Source organism: Gasterosteus aculeatus, chromosome 11 (assembly GCF_964276395.1).
Source record: "Gasterosteus aculeatus chromosome 11, fGasAcu3.hap1.1, whole genome shotgun sequence".
Lineage (NCBI taxonomy): Eukaryota > Metazoa > Chordata > Actinopteri > Perciformes > Gasterosteidae > Gasterosteus > Gasterosteus aculeatus.
In genome coordinates this window covers 7,627,273-7,641,452 of record NC_135699.1, presented here as the reverse complement: position 1 = coordinate 7,641,452, position 14,180 = coordinate 7,627,273, and the positions used below count along the sequence as shown (strand labels likewise).

Below are 14,180 nucleotides of genomic sequence, written 5' to 3'. Positions count from 1 at the left end.
AAACGTCATAAATATAAACAGATTAACAGGTGCAAATTCAAAATATACATATGCCAAACAAAAACAGTTGGCAGCGTGGATTATGAAAATAAACAAGTCAATAGGCGAAAATGAAAGCAGCTGCAACGTGTAGAAAATGCTGCTAGAGCCCTTTGTCTGTCTCTGTTTAATGTAGACCAAAGTTTTATAGTTGAAAATGTGAAGGTTTCTATGGGGCTACGTTATGATTGTACATCTATTTCACAAAAGAGTCGCTATTGAGCCTGTGTCGGTCTGTCCAAATTGTGTTTAAGATTAGTTAAACAATGAATATAAAATACAGGGTAAGCTTAATGGTGCCAAGCCAACAGAGAACTTCATAAAGTGAGCCTTATAAAGTAAGTCAAACTGATAACTGGAAACAAACTTCCCACACTTCACTTCTTCAGTTATGAATTTGAGCTGTTTTAGCTGGGCCGTAATCAGGAAACATTTATTGCCATAATATGTCAGACATACAAAGAATTTGACTTGGCAGGTGGTGCGTAACAGGAGGTGGTGCGTAACTGTTGTCTTGTCGTCCATTGTCATACGTATGACAATGGACGACAAGACAACAGTGCACGAGGAATAAGATAAATTATAATGCTATGGGTTAGTAGTATAAGGCTATGGGTAAAAATATTTAAAAGTTAAAAATAAAGTGCACCAGTGAACAGAGGGAGCATTTTATCTCCCTGTATCATTTAAATTATAGCTTTAGAATTACAATGACAGAAGTTTGCTGTCAACTCAATAACATAATTTGTTAAATACAGGGAAATAAAATGAGTTTCCAATGAGTGAAACAGTTAGTACATCAAATTTATTCGGTATTTCCATCAGAAAGAGATTAAACCCACATTTTTCAAAGGATATGGAAAGACACCATTAATTAACATCCTTTTTATTGTGGCACAAGACAACAATAAACTCATATCAAGCACGTGTTCCAACGTTTGAACACGCAATTTGACGCGCTACTTCCTTGCACGTTGGTTGGATCAATTGTCAAAGTGGGCGTGGCAAACGAGAAGCAGGAAGTCGCGTACTGAAAAAACAAGAAAGTTAACATTTTTTTGAGAACAGTTAATGCAGTGGAATTGAGTTAACAAACATTGAAATGGTCAATATGATATAATGGGCCAAACAATCCGCTTCTTTGCACCGAATAGAACAGTGCGACTTGTTGTGTCATGATGCCAGCAGACTTCGATGATGGAACTTACTCATGTTAGACGTATTTAGCCTTGGATAGGTCCTTTTATGTGTCAGTTCCAAGTAAGGTATACAAAGGAAAGGATCAACGATATGTATTATTATATATTCTAGCTCTGTCGTGTCAAATTCTACCAAAACCTGCCTTAAGTTTTTTTAAAGTTTTTTTTTTTATTTGGTTCTTTGGACAATAAACGCAAATGTAATTTCCTTTACAAGTGATGTGAAGTTAGTCCTAAAACCAGCTCCATTTTGGGCTTCCAGGTCCTATTCCTGTCGGGCTATTGTGTGGATGGATGGAAAGCCGTAGCCTGTAGGGGGAGAAGAAGGAGGCGGAGGAGGAGGTGAGGGCAACGCGAGCAGATAAGAGAACTGGCTTACTGGATGTCTGCTGCCCGTAGCTCGCATTTAATCCGATAGAAGACGTCCTCGACAGTTTTTTTTTTGTGTTGTTGTTTTTTACAGTTCGATAAATACAACGACATCGCCACCGAGGAGCCGCCGCCAGGACGGTAGCATGATAGTCGTGCGGGGCACTCGGAAGGAAGAGGCCCCGTATCTGCATTTCGCGTCGCCTACACCGAATCCGTCGCGTCGGTAACCGGCCCTCCGACATGGGGAAGGAGGTGAATGGAGTCTCGCGGAGCCGCTTCGAGGTGAGCCCGCCGTCGCCGCGACCCGGCAGCCGTTGACACGCGTCCCCCCACCCCCGCGCGTAGCCGTGGAGCCCGTCAGGATGCGGGCCTACAACCGGAGAACCGCCGCCGTGTTTGTTGTTGGACTGCGCCTGCGGGGAGGCGGTGGATGCAGCTTCCGCAGTCACCGGCGGTGGGATTGGGTCAGAAACGCCAGTGTTTTTCTGTGGTTTAGGCACGTGAAGAGAACACGGCGGTCGTCGTTTTCACACACAGAGACCGAAACACTAGTGGTGGTAGTGTTGTTGTTGTTGTTGTGGAAATGGAGCGTTTAAAGGTCCCAAACACGTTCTCCTTTTTTCACATTGCGCCGTCAAAACAAAGACGCCGAGGCTGCGCGGAGCACATTTACCGACGAAGGACATTTGTTGACATCACAATTCCCACAAGCGGTTTTACAATTACACCTGTGTCTATCCGGCCGTGATTTATTTTCTTCAAATATGACTTTTTGGGGGGTTGTTGGGTTGTCGGACGAGCCGGATTGTTGTGCACTGACACGGCCGCTGCGGTACTGGTGGCGGCGATGGGCAACAAATGGGCCCAGACCGTCCGTGTAACGTGGACCATTACCTGTACGGAATGACAGCTACACTGCAGCTACACGCACACGAGTTGCGGTGTTGTATTTAGCATTTGTGTAAATTTTGTGTCGCAGCCGCAAGCGTAGCTGATCTATTTTGGAGGAACAACGGCACCCGAAACGAGCCCCGGTCGGTGACATTGCGCCGTGTAGTCTAAGCACTTAGTGCGGTTTAATCCACAGGCAGCGTGGGATTTGTGTGCGTGTGTGGTTTTATTTATTTTTAACGGCGCAACAGCTGACGACTCAGAAGATTCAGGCCGTTACCTTCTGGCCCGACAGCTGCGGTAGAGCCGCGGCGTCAAGCGAAGCGGATTCCGGAACCGGAAGTGGCGACCTTTACTTCAAAATAAAAAAGGGTGCTTTTCGGATTTTGGGGGTTTCTGGTAAACAGGGTATTTCTTGGAAACTTTGTAGTAGAATGTGCAACACGCATTTTCTTTTTCATAATGCAGGACCAAAATATGTGCTGTTTAAAATGCAATTTTCTTTTTCTTAGTTTATTTGTACAGGGGCTGTGCAAATTACTGTTGCATTTTTCCAAAATTAAGATAATTATTATGTTTTACTCATGCATTTAGGTAGTTCAAATATACCGGTAAAAAACACAATATAACAGGCAATGTAGCTCACCAAAAAGGCACAGCGGTGAAACGGCTCAAACCCAATTGCTCCATCATACACTAAAGGGAGCTGTGCTTTTGTATGTATTTCCAAAAATGTTGTATTTTGTTAAGCTTAACTGCCCGGTTTAAGATACTAATCTGCTGTATACCAGCCTTAAACAAAAGACTACAGCCCTCTAATATGTAATTAATAACAATATTGTCACAAGAACATTTCAGTTTTTTAAAAATATGACCACTTTGTTTAGCTTCACAATGATCTCTAGCTGGAGGTTATAGCCCATCCAGCTTTTTACCTCCTGCCAGGCCTTCTTCCCTGACTATAGTTGGCCAGTGGAGAAAACATAATGCTCGCATTCATTTATGTTAGATTACAAAAGGGGAGAGTGTATGCCTGTTGACCATGCTCAGCTGGCTCTTTGGAAATGTCCCTGGATTATTTGGACAGAACGTAGCGCTGTGGAGGACATGCTATTAGTCAGTTTGCCCCAAATCCAAACGTGAAATGTCTGACCCATCTTACTCATTCAAAATTGTACACGTCTGCACTGGCAGGCCGCCCCTGCGTAGACTGCCTGCGTGTGGGCACGTGTGGAGAGGCTCTTACCCAGAACTGACAGAACTTAACTGACAGTCAGACCTGTCAGTTTGTTTGTGCTGATGAAGAGGTCTGATTAAGTGTGCATGTCAAAATCTGCTGCTATTGTGAATGTGGTTTTAGGATAGACCTCCACAAGTAAAAGATGTTTATCTCCCGTAAATAGCATTAGCACTTTTTATTTACACACTAAAGCCCCCACCGCTCAATTAACCCGTCTGGTCTAGATTTAGAAAGATAAATGGAATATGGATGTGGCCAGATGTTGCTTGATTTGCTTTGCTGTGACTGAAGGGAGGCACCTGAATCTCAACGTCTTACATTTTAAAGTCTAGCAGACTATTATTTATCACAAACTATGGGAACCGTGTGTGTGTGTGTGTGTGTGCGTGTGTTCAAGAAGCTTGGTCTTAATTAATGCTAATGTACCGTCTCTTTGTCTACTTTGGCTTCATCTGCGGATCGTAGCTTTCTATTTTGACTTGTACAATCATGCGTGTTGAAATCAATTTGCCGTTGCAGATCTGGAGAAATTTAGTTTCAGAGTTACGAGAACATATTGTAACTAATTCCAATGGGCGTTCTCCGTGCATGCGGACGCTGTTGTTAGGGGAGGTAAACAGGCAGCATATGCAGGCAGAAAAGATAACAAGCGAGCGGAGGAAATCCCGGCCCTGTAGTCGACAGTACAAAGTCCTTTCCTGCTGATTTTGTAAAGAAGATACAAATTACAGTTTGCTGTGCTGTTTGACCTTCAGCTGCCACATGTTTTCCATGACATTGCATCTATCCTGGCTGATGACATTAAGCAAATTATCTTTTCTTTATATGCTTCGGATATCCTTGAGTGAAGCGAGGGGATGGAGGAGTCTCCAGCTTTTGCTTAAGAAAAAAACGCCCAGGACTCACATGCTCTTCTGTACCCTTTCAGATGTTCACAAATAGTGACGAGGCGGTCATCAATAAGAAGCTGCCCAAGGAGCTGTTGCTACGGTGAGTGACCTTTTGAAACACACAACTTAGAATCTTGTAGTTGTTTTTTTTTGTTTTTTGCGAGCAAATATGGCATGTTGCCTTCTCCACACTCGCCTCCCTGCCTTTCGCTCTCAATCAGAACATCCAATCGTACACAAAGTCACAATTGGCCTTGAACGCCCCCCCACTGCAGACCTCGATCAGGACACATATACTGTAGGACACTTGTGTGTGTATATATAAAATATTAAATCTAAACCAGGATTAGAGCCCCTCCCCCTCCTCCCAATGCTAAAACTGTAATTAAAAACAGATTTGTCGGGCTATAAAGCGTTTGAATGGAATTCAGGAAAAAAGACAATGGGATGCTACAAAAAACAAAGGCCATCACTCAAGCCCCGGCCTTGCCGGCCCGTGCTGCGGCGCTTGGCCATGTGCTGCCTCGCCAGGTTCGGCGCCCTGATTTGTGAGGGTGTCAGGCTGTGCTGGAGCTCGGGGCATCCCTGCATCGACCCGCGCGCAGCTTTTTGCTGCATTGAGGGATCTCGTAGTAAATTTCCACCTCTGTTCCGAAGCAAAGGGGGCGAACGCATCCACGCCGCCCACAGTCAACAGAGGATATTCGCTGATTCACTCACACCTCAGTGCTGCGAGCGGAAGCCGAAGCAGGGTCGAGTTGGGCGGTTTAGTGTAAAGGAGGAAGCTTCTGGCAGCGGGGATCAGGGTCTCTAAACCGAACCTGTCTGTCTTCCAGAATCTTCTCCTTTCTGGATGTCGTGACACTCTGTCGCTGTGCCCAGGTCTCACGGGTGAGTCTGTGTTCACAAGGTGTGTGTGTGCGTGACTGTATGTGTTTTTGTCTTGTGTGTTTCCAGTGTGTGATTGAGTTTGTTTGAGAACAAACTTGACCCTAAACGTCGTGTCTCCCTCCCTTCTCACAGTCCTGGAATGTTCTGGCCCTAGATGGCAGCAACTGGCAACGAATCGACCTCTTTGACTTCCAGAGGGACATTGAGGTGAGTAAATCTAATCTCCTACCTGTAACTTTGGTCTTTTGCTTTGTTCGTTTTCGGTTCTCGCTTCACATGAGATACGTTGTTAATTTGAAATGGAGGTCTAGAAGCATATACAGCCGGCTGAGTGGATTGCTTTCGTTCCAGGGCCGGGTGGTGGAGAACATCTCAAAGCGATGTGGGGGGTTCCTTAGAAAGCTGAGCCTGCGGGGTTGCTTGGGGGTGGGTGACAGCGCCCTGAGGTGAGTATGACGAGGACTTGACCTGACAGACATTTTATTTACTTCAGACCTTGAAGAGAGAGCGAGAGAGAGAGAGCGCTTGGCGAGTTCTGTTTGTTTTCCTCCCTGTAGGACTTTCTCTCAGAACTGCAGGAACATTGAGCTGCTCAGTCTAAATGGCTGCACCAAGATCACTGACAGGTATGGGCATCATTGTGGGATGCCAGTGTCCCATCATGCCGCTTCTCTTTGAAAAGGCTCATTGTCTTTTCTCCTCCGCAGCACATGTAATAGCCTCAGTAAGTTCTGTCCCAAGCTGAAGCACCTGGACCTCGCCTCCTGTACCTCAATCACCAACCTGTCACTCAAAGCTCTCAGGTGTGTATGGGAAACACATTTCCCCTGAATTTGCAACATATACACCCTCAGAAATCATCAGTTGGTGAACCTAAATCAGTCAAGTAAATGTATTATGTAATTGACGTAAATTGCACAAAAGGTACTTAAATAATGTTTCCTATATCCTCCCTCCCTCTGTGCCATGTTCTTCTTCTCCCATGATTTTCTTTCTCCCCCTAATGAAATGTATTTCCTTTCTGAATGTCCTCCTGTCAGTGAGGGCTGTCCCCTGCTGGAGCAGCTCAACATCTCCTGGTGTGATCAGGTCACCAAGGATGGCATCCAGGCCCTGGTGCGTTGCTGTCCAGGACTCAAAGGCCTTTTCCTTAAGGGATGCACACAGGTACGCTGGAGTTGGTGATCCGTACTGCGGCATGGAGGATTTTATTTCATTCAGAGTAACATCTGTTACTGTTCCTATTGCTCAATACTGCATTAGGTTCGTTTTCTGGCCATTAGCAACTGTGGGTCAGAAAGTCGAAAATGGGGGGTGTGATCCCCCACCCCCCCCGGCTACGGTCACTTAACCTCTCAATTTGCTCTCAAAGCCAACAGTGTGTGAATGACATGTAGAGCAGAAGAGACGTGAGGGGTTGCAAGACTAGAAAGTGCTGTACTAACTACCAAGTACCTCTTTTTTTCATTACAACACAGCTGCTGCTATTGCAAACAAAGCATCACTTGTTGTGCAACAGAGGATGTTTCTGAGGAACTGCATGCATGTTAACAGAACATGACAACGTATACAGTACAGCACCATGTCTTTCTATTGACCGTCAACACTACGGTATAAATATGTATGTCTGTATATATATATGTGTGTATATATATATCAGTGACAGTTGACTGTGTTTCCACAGTTGGAGGACGAGGCTCTGAAACATATTGGGGCTCACTGTCCGGAGCTGGTCACGCTCAATTTGCAGACATGCTCAGTAAGTACAAGTTACGGGGCCAGACGATGTGTATGTATGCGTGCATGTAGACTATTCCATGTGACTATTGCCCCTCATTCATCGCCACCTGTATTCTCCTCTCGTCCTCATCCTTCACCTGTCCTTCTCTTTCTCATCTCGTACCTCAGGAACTCATTATCTCATCTTGTCAGAGTTCCTCCTCTTCACTTTCTCTCGCCTAGCTGTTTCTCACCCGTTCCTCCTCTGCCTGATCTACACGGTTTTCTTGAGCAATATTTAAAACCGTTTATTTACTCTGTATTAAAGTACGTGAATACTCTGTCTGTCAAAGTTGCACATTGATTTAGAAGCATAGCTTGTGTTGAGCACAGGAACGTTTTTATGTTTTCACATCTCACCTTGGCTGTTGATTTTAAGTGACCTCCCACACAGACACACACACGCACACAAAAACGCAAACAGAACTTTCTCTGTGAGCAGCAGATCACAGACGAAGGCCTCATTACAATTTGCCGAGGTTGTCACCGCCTGCAGTCTCTTTGTGTGTCGGGCTGTGCCAACATCACAGACGCCATCCTGCACGCCCTGGGACAGAACTGCCCTCGCCTCAGGTGAGTCCACGCGCTCCACACAAATCCTAACTCTGCACTTGGCGCTTGGGGTTAAATCATATGGTTTGGAAAGAAAAGAATCAAGTAGCTGTTCCCGTCTTGTAAAAAGCCCGTCCAATTACTAACTAACGTAATAGTGTGACAGCCGTGAGCCAGGACAACAGCCGCGTTCGTAACTCGTGTAACTCTGCTCCACTCCTCCCCTCAGAATATTGGAAGTGGCTCGCTGCTCTCAGCTCACAGATGTGGGCTTTACTACATTAGCAAGGGTGAGTGTGGCATTGAATTACTGGTTCATACAAACGCAACAATTCCATGCTTCATTTGAAGTATTCGGACTTCATTTCACTAGTTTTTAGTCCCAAAGCATCTTGAAAACATAGTGTCTCTTTCTCTGCTATAGAATTGTCATGAGCTTGAAAAGATGGATTTAGAAGAATGTGTGCAGGTAATAAACAATCAAAGCTACAAATTATAGTTCCACTTTTGTATGCTGTTATGACATTTAAAAATATATCTATTTTTGCATCAGATCACAGATGGAACACTTATCCAGCTGTCCATCCACTGCCCTCGTTTGCAAGTCCTGGTGAGTGTGTGTGTGTGTGTGTGGCTGCCAGTCCTGTTGTATTTACAAGCACCACGTCGCAGATATTCGAGTAATGGCGCTCTTGTCTCGGCACTCCTTGTAGAGTCTGTCTCACTGTGAGCTGATCACTGATGACGGCATCCGACACCTCGGCAGTGGCCCCTGCGCTCACGACCGTCTGGAGGTGATCGAGCTCGACAACTGCCCACTGATCACAGACGCCTCGCTGGAGCACCTGAAGAGCTGCCACAGCCTGGATCGCATCGAGCTCTATGACTGCCAGCAGATCACCCGCGCTGGCATCAAGAGACTACGGGTGAGTGCGGCGGGCTTATAACATCGTTATAAACTCTGATTCTTATGCAGTCGATCCAAAATACACTTTAGTTTGCTCCCAATTTTTGATATATAAGATCTATGATTTTTTTTCTATACACACAAATGGCTGATTCCTCTCGAATCTTTCTCCCAAATGTGTCAAAATTAGGGCTGTCAAAGTTACGGGGTTAATCTGTGATTACTGGTGCTGAGATTAATGCGATAAAATATTTTAACGCAGTTAACAGAACTTTGTTTACTTCCGGTGTGCGTTGACCCCCTGACACGAAACCGCTGCGAGCTGTAGTCCGTTAAATGTGGGAGACGGTAGCTGAAGGCGGAGAGGGCTTTTTTGCAATGGAAGGAACCCAAACAGAGGCGCGACATACATAACTGTGCAGAGGAATTCCATCACGTGTCGGACCAGTTTAGGACCGATGGTGCCCAAACATGTTGGTAGCTGCTAGGCTATGCTAGCTGCTAGTACATTTGACGTGACAGTGTCTTACTGGTGGATAGATGTCTTACAGCAATGGTGATGTACAAGCATGTAGCATAGTTGCTAATCAGCTCTACAGCCTCTAAATGAGGAAGGAAGAGTACAAGTGGGGCACAACAAGCAGTATGACAGCAGCCTTTTTCCTATGAAAACGGCCTGATTCAGAATCAACACCGGAGAACATTTCAGAGGCATCTCCTGGATTCAAACATTTTGTCGCGAGCAGCACTCTGGTGTTCAGGTCACCGCTCCACCCACAAGAAGTGGATCCAAACTGAGGTGTGAAATACCAAAAAGTGAGGGATGTTTCTGTCCAGAGCGAGCTGATCTCGTTCTGTCTGTAATTGTGCTCATTTGGAAGTATTTGTCCCACTAAACTATTCCCATCTGTTGTTCCTTCGTCCCTCAACACAGACCCATCTGCCTAACATCAAAGTGCACGCGTACTTCGCTCCCGTCACTCCACCGCCCTCCGTCGGGGGCAGTCGTCAGAGGTTTTGCCGCTGCTGCGTCCTGCTATGATGTAAAGACAACAACCCCGACCTTTCCACGCCCCGTGTCCCTCGTACATCCTCCCCGTCGCTTGACCCCGGACCTGCCGTCCCCGCCGTGGCGCCCGGTCATAGAGAATATGCTGGTGTGTCCTCCCAGTTTGGAGCTGCAGAGAGAGGGGAGAGAACCAAAACAACCCACATGGTCTCGGGTAACTTTTCCCCCCAAAAAACATTCCTGAATCTCTCCACCACATGCATACAGAACACACACACACACACACCAGGCATTCTGATATTCAGACACACTTGCATACACCGATTAACTGAATGTCAGAGCTTACTTGGTCTGTGTTTAGTGGCCGAACCAGTATTACAAAGAGGGTTATGTAAAAATCCAATGTGGTCACCTCTGTGAAGGGATTTAACTCTTCATCATCAAATGAAGTACGAGTTTGTCAAATTTTTCCCATCAAAAACCATCGTTTCGTATTTTAGGAGAGAAGCGCGCGCTTCTGTTCAGCACTTTGAGACCGGTTCTACTTTCTTAACAAAATATTTAAAAATCCCTGCGACCGTCGCACCTCCCCCCCTCGGTGTTGAAGGTCTACTTTACCGCTACCTCTAGAAGGGAAGGGCATTTGACTTAAGAACCCGGTTAGCTTTTTTCCTCCAGGCTATTTTGAAAAGATGGGCAGCAATGCGTCCAGCAGACAAACACATAGAAAAGCCCCCGAAAGCCTGTTTTGTGACGAAAAGAAAGAAATTTGCAGCTATTTGCACCAATTGCAGTTAAGCAATGATAAGACACTTTACCCAACAGCCATCTCTGAATTTAAGACTAGCATTTCACTAACCACACACACACACACACAGTGAGGAATCATCATCCGCACACTGAACTTGCTCCACCTGAACCCCCACCTCTCTCTGTTACAATCCGAAGCTTCAACATGCTGAAGAATAAAAAAATAAAAAAACACTTCAATATTTTTCTAAAAATGGACACCAATTAAGAATCACATGTGGGAACTCAGATGCCAAATGTTGCATGTAACACCTCTAGTTTTTTAAAATCAAATTGTAAATATTGTCCGTGAGTAGAAGCCAGCGAAACGACAGATGATGATGATGTGAGACAGGAGATGTCTGTCGATGGGTCTTCCTGAGGGAACTACGGCACGGCTCGCGCTTGCTTGTCCAAGTGTTGGAGTACGTGCTGGAGCCTCGGACAGACGATCCAGCCGGCACCCAACGTGGAGTTTGACAGCAGAACTGACGCTGGCTCGTGTCGGCTCACGTCCGCTCGCGTCGACACCGGTGGAAGTAACAAAGACGCTCTTTTGACAGCGTGAAAGAATATAAAAGTCTGACACGACCTCGTGGATTCATGCTGTCAGACCAGAACAATGGAAAGAAAAAGCCAACTGAAAACGATCAAAGTACGTCTATTATCAGTTAGTTCGATTTTCATTTAGTTGCTCTTGTTTTTCACCGGTGACGGTTCTGATGACGAGGAACTAGTGCAGCGGTGAGGGGATGCACCTGGTTCTGGCATCGGGCAACTTCCAATCCTACGAGGCCTTGCGGGGGTTGATGGAGTAGAAGCACGCTGGGACCTCCTCCGTCTGTCGGAGCGCAGTGACGGCGCCGAAGGTGGAGACCGGATCCGACCGTCGGAGTCTCTGAAAGCGGAGGTTATTCCGAAATGATCTCCTGCTGGAAAGAACTCTGTCATAACGGAGGGCTATAATGGATCCCCTTCCCCAGCCCTATGAAGTATTGAAGCCTTTTTCTATCTATCATCCTCTCCTCCACTCGCACCTGCTTCATTCTACGTCTCTTTTTTTCGTCCGGTTTCCTTTTATACGTGTGTCCTTTGCTGCTTTTCTTTCTGATTTCCTCTGGATCTCTACCGTTTCTCTTCTTTTGCATTTTTGTTTTGGTGTGGTTTGGATTGCGCCTGCTCTGTGTTTTGAAGTTTATTGTCTCCGAGATGAGTTTGAGTCTTCTTCCAGTCCTTAGTTTTGATCTGATGGTGTTTGAGTTTATTGTTACTTAATGTCCAGAGTGTAGCCTTTGTCCAGGGGAAGTGTTGGCAACAGTGCAATTTAAATAAATGTTGAAATTTGAGTTGGATTTTTTTTTTTTTTTTTTACTGTGAGTTGAGTTCATGAGGAAGTCTATGTATGCTTTTTGTATTCCACCTATTGAATTGTTTCCATCAAGGAGACCTCTCTGGACGGCTGAATCGGATTTTTCTCCCAAACGCGTGCTTTGTCTGCTTGCTTTTCTCTCCCATGAGGTGCCCATGTCCAAATACAACAAGCGAGACAGAAAATGGCAATGGCGGCCACGTCGGGCAGGAAAAACCGAGATGAATCCTGTGTAATCCACTCGGCTCTGTTTGTTTTGACTGGGTTTACGGGGGATTAGGGAACAACTAAGAGTCAAAATGGCGCAGATATCGAATGTACTCTCCTGGTCTGAACAGTCAACTGGACGAAGAAGGAAACGTGGCGGGATTTAAAGTGAGCCAGGTTGTAACACCGTCTCGCCCTCGTCAGTCACTGATTGAGTCACCAGAGCCAGCGCGCTTTAAAGCCAAACACTTAGACGGAGTCACGGGTACGAACACGTTCTCCTGATAGTTTTGTACAAAAGAAACATCCTGCTATTTATCTCTTTCTAAGGTACAAAATACACTACGGGCTCCTGAGAAAGCAAAACTGCAGACTTGTTTTTCCTCCCAAACGCCTCCATCCTTTTGTTAGACCTTCCGGTCGAGCTGTACGCGCTTGTTTCACGTCCCAAACACTGGAGTACGGTTGAGGATCAGGACGGAGAGCGAGAGGTGAATCCGCACTGTGTGTTCATGGTAGATTGACACCTGTGAAATTTCAAAAACGTTTTGACAATGACTGTAGTTCATAAAATTACTGTAAATGTTTTTTTCTTTTCTTTTTTTTACAATTAACCGATTATAAATGAATATATACGTATAAATAAATATATACCTATATTATTAAGACTTGTCTGGTTTTCACTCTGGTGATGCTCTTGTTGCTCTTGTTGTCGGAGCAGCAGATGGCAGCCGAGAGCCGGTCAGCTTTCAGCTGGTGACGGGATTCAGGGTCTGTCCGCTTTTCAATGGGAGAAATGTATTTGCTTTACTCAGGATTACAGTGGAGTAAACCACTAGTTCCTATATATACTCTTTACTTAAAGGACATCATAAAATGAACAGTTTAAAACGATTTTTCTAAACACTTTTTTTGTGATTGTAGCTTCAAATACAACTTTGAGAGGTAAACATGGTTGAATTATACTGTCTTAAAACCATTTGAACATTGGAGCAGGTTTGGCTTTCTGTGGAGGATCCTCAACTTCATATTTGGCCGTTAAACATCTCTCCACACTTTAAATGCAAGAATTGTTCATTCTACATTTATCACAATGCAGACATCATCACATTAAAAATGCAACATTAGGGAAGCATTGCCCATAAACTTTGGGTTTAGCATCATGAGGCAATCGCAGACTCAATCCCCACTCCCCGTCCCACCCGAGTCCTGCAATGTCAATGTAAGTGATGGAGGATAAAATACATCTCTGCTCCAAAACGTGTTCTAAAGTCCAATGGAGGAGGGTACCAGGTTGAAGCAGCAGAGGTACCAATGGCACGGAGAAGGCAGTGACTGACCTGCAGATTTGTCTGGTTTAGATTTTGGAGGTGAATTACAAATGATAATAAATTACAACAGTTTTATTTCCATACCTCGCAAAGGTCTCTGTGAGGTCCTAGGAGCACAGTCTTTATCATACGCGTGTGTCTGGTTTGAAATGTGATGTTTCTGTTGTCTGTACTGACGTGCACATGTCTGAGGTGAAAGCACAGATGAAGAATCTGTGTAAATTTATTCTAGTGCGCTGCAATCTGTTGTGTCCTGTCTGAGTGAAGCAGTAATCAAGGTTTTCTCCTCTTGTCTTCATTGGGGGTCTTTTGCACAACTCATCCAAGCACGTGGATTTCCTGACGGTTTACATCAGATTTTGATGTCACGCTTAGGTGAATTGATGCCGTGCAGATGGAGGAAAATACTTAAATGACACAAGTGTTTCCTCTCCGTCGCACACTGTGGATGGTTCTGCAATTCCACTTATGTTAACTCTACCTGTCTATTTAATTCATCAGGTGAGTGTGGAGTGGACCCCGGGAGTCCAGGAGATGACATTGCATTTGAAATGACGGGTGCCAATCCTCGGGTCTTGTTGTGGCAGCTTAAAACAAATCATGCCAAACCCCTGCTGTATACAGTAACTCTGAATGCAAGCACCCACGTGGTAACTTACACCTCTGGGTTTGGAGGGCAGGTGGGAAATGACAAGAAATGTATGAGTGTGTCCCA

At 45.3% G+C, this 14,180-nt stretch overlaps 1 protein-coding gene and 1 long non-coding RNA gene across 2 annotated transcripts; one reads left to right on the top strand and one right to left on the bottom strand.

Annotated features, from left to right (window-relative positions):
- Window positions 1-912: 912 nt before the first annotated feature.
- LOC120828462 (uncharacterized) lies at window positions 913-2,070 on the bottom strand. Its single transcript, XR_005713525.2, has 2 exons — window positions 1,618-2,070; window positions 913-1,069 (listed from the first exon to the last, which is right to left on the bottom strand). It is a non-coding gene; the product is annotated as an uncharacterized LOC120828462 (long non-coding RNA).
- Window positions 1,702-12,800, top strand: fbxl20 (F-box and leucine-rich repeat protein 20). The gene is made up of 15 exons (XM_040192024.2): window positions 1,702-1,892; window positions 4,670-4,731; window positions 5,468-5,522; window positions 5,655-5,729; window positions 5,874-5,968; window positions 6,080-6,148; window positions 6,230-6,325; window positions 6,563-6,689; window positions 7,207-7,281; window positions 7,744-7,874; window positions 8,083-8,143; window positions 8,278-8,322; window positions 8,407-8,463; window positions 8,567-8,779; window positions 9,695-12,800. The coding sequence occupies exons 1-15, from the start codon at window positions 1,851-1,853 to the stop codon at window positions 9,800-9,802; spliced, it is 1,311 nt and encodes a 436-aa protein (XP_040047958.1). The 5' UTR covers window positions 1,702-1,850; the 3' UTR covers window positions 9,803-12,800.
- Window positions 12,801-14,180: the final 1,380 nt, after the last annotated feature.

Bases quoted from the DNA above. Each gene is read 5' to 3' on its own strand.
- fbxl20 (XM_040192024.2), top strand. From the start codon at position 1,851: ATGGGGAAGGAGGTGAATGGAGTCTCGCGGAGCCGCTTCGAG. The intron at 1,893-4,669 runs GTGAGCCCGCCG...GTACCCTTTCAG, and splicing joins TCTCGCGGAGCCGCTTCGAG to ATGTTCACAAATAGTGACGA. The intron at 8,144-8,277 runs GTGAGTGTGGCA...TCTCTGCTATAG, and splicing joins GCTTTACTACATTAGCAAGG to AATTGTCATGAGCTTGAAAA.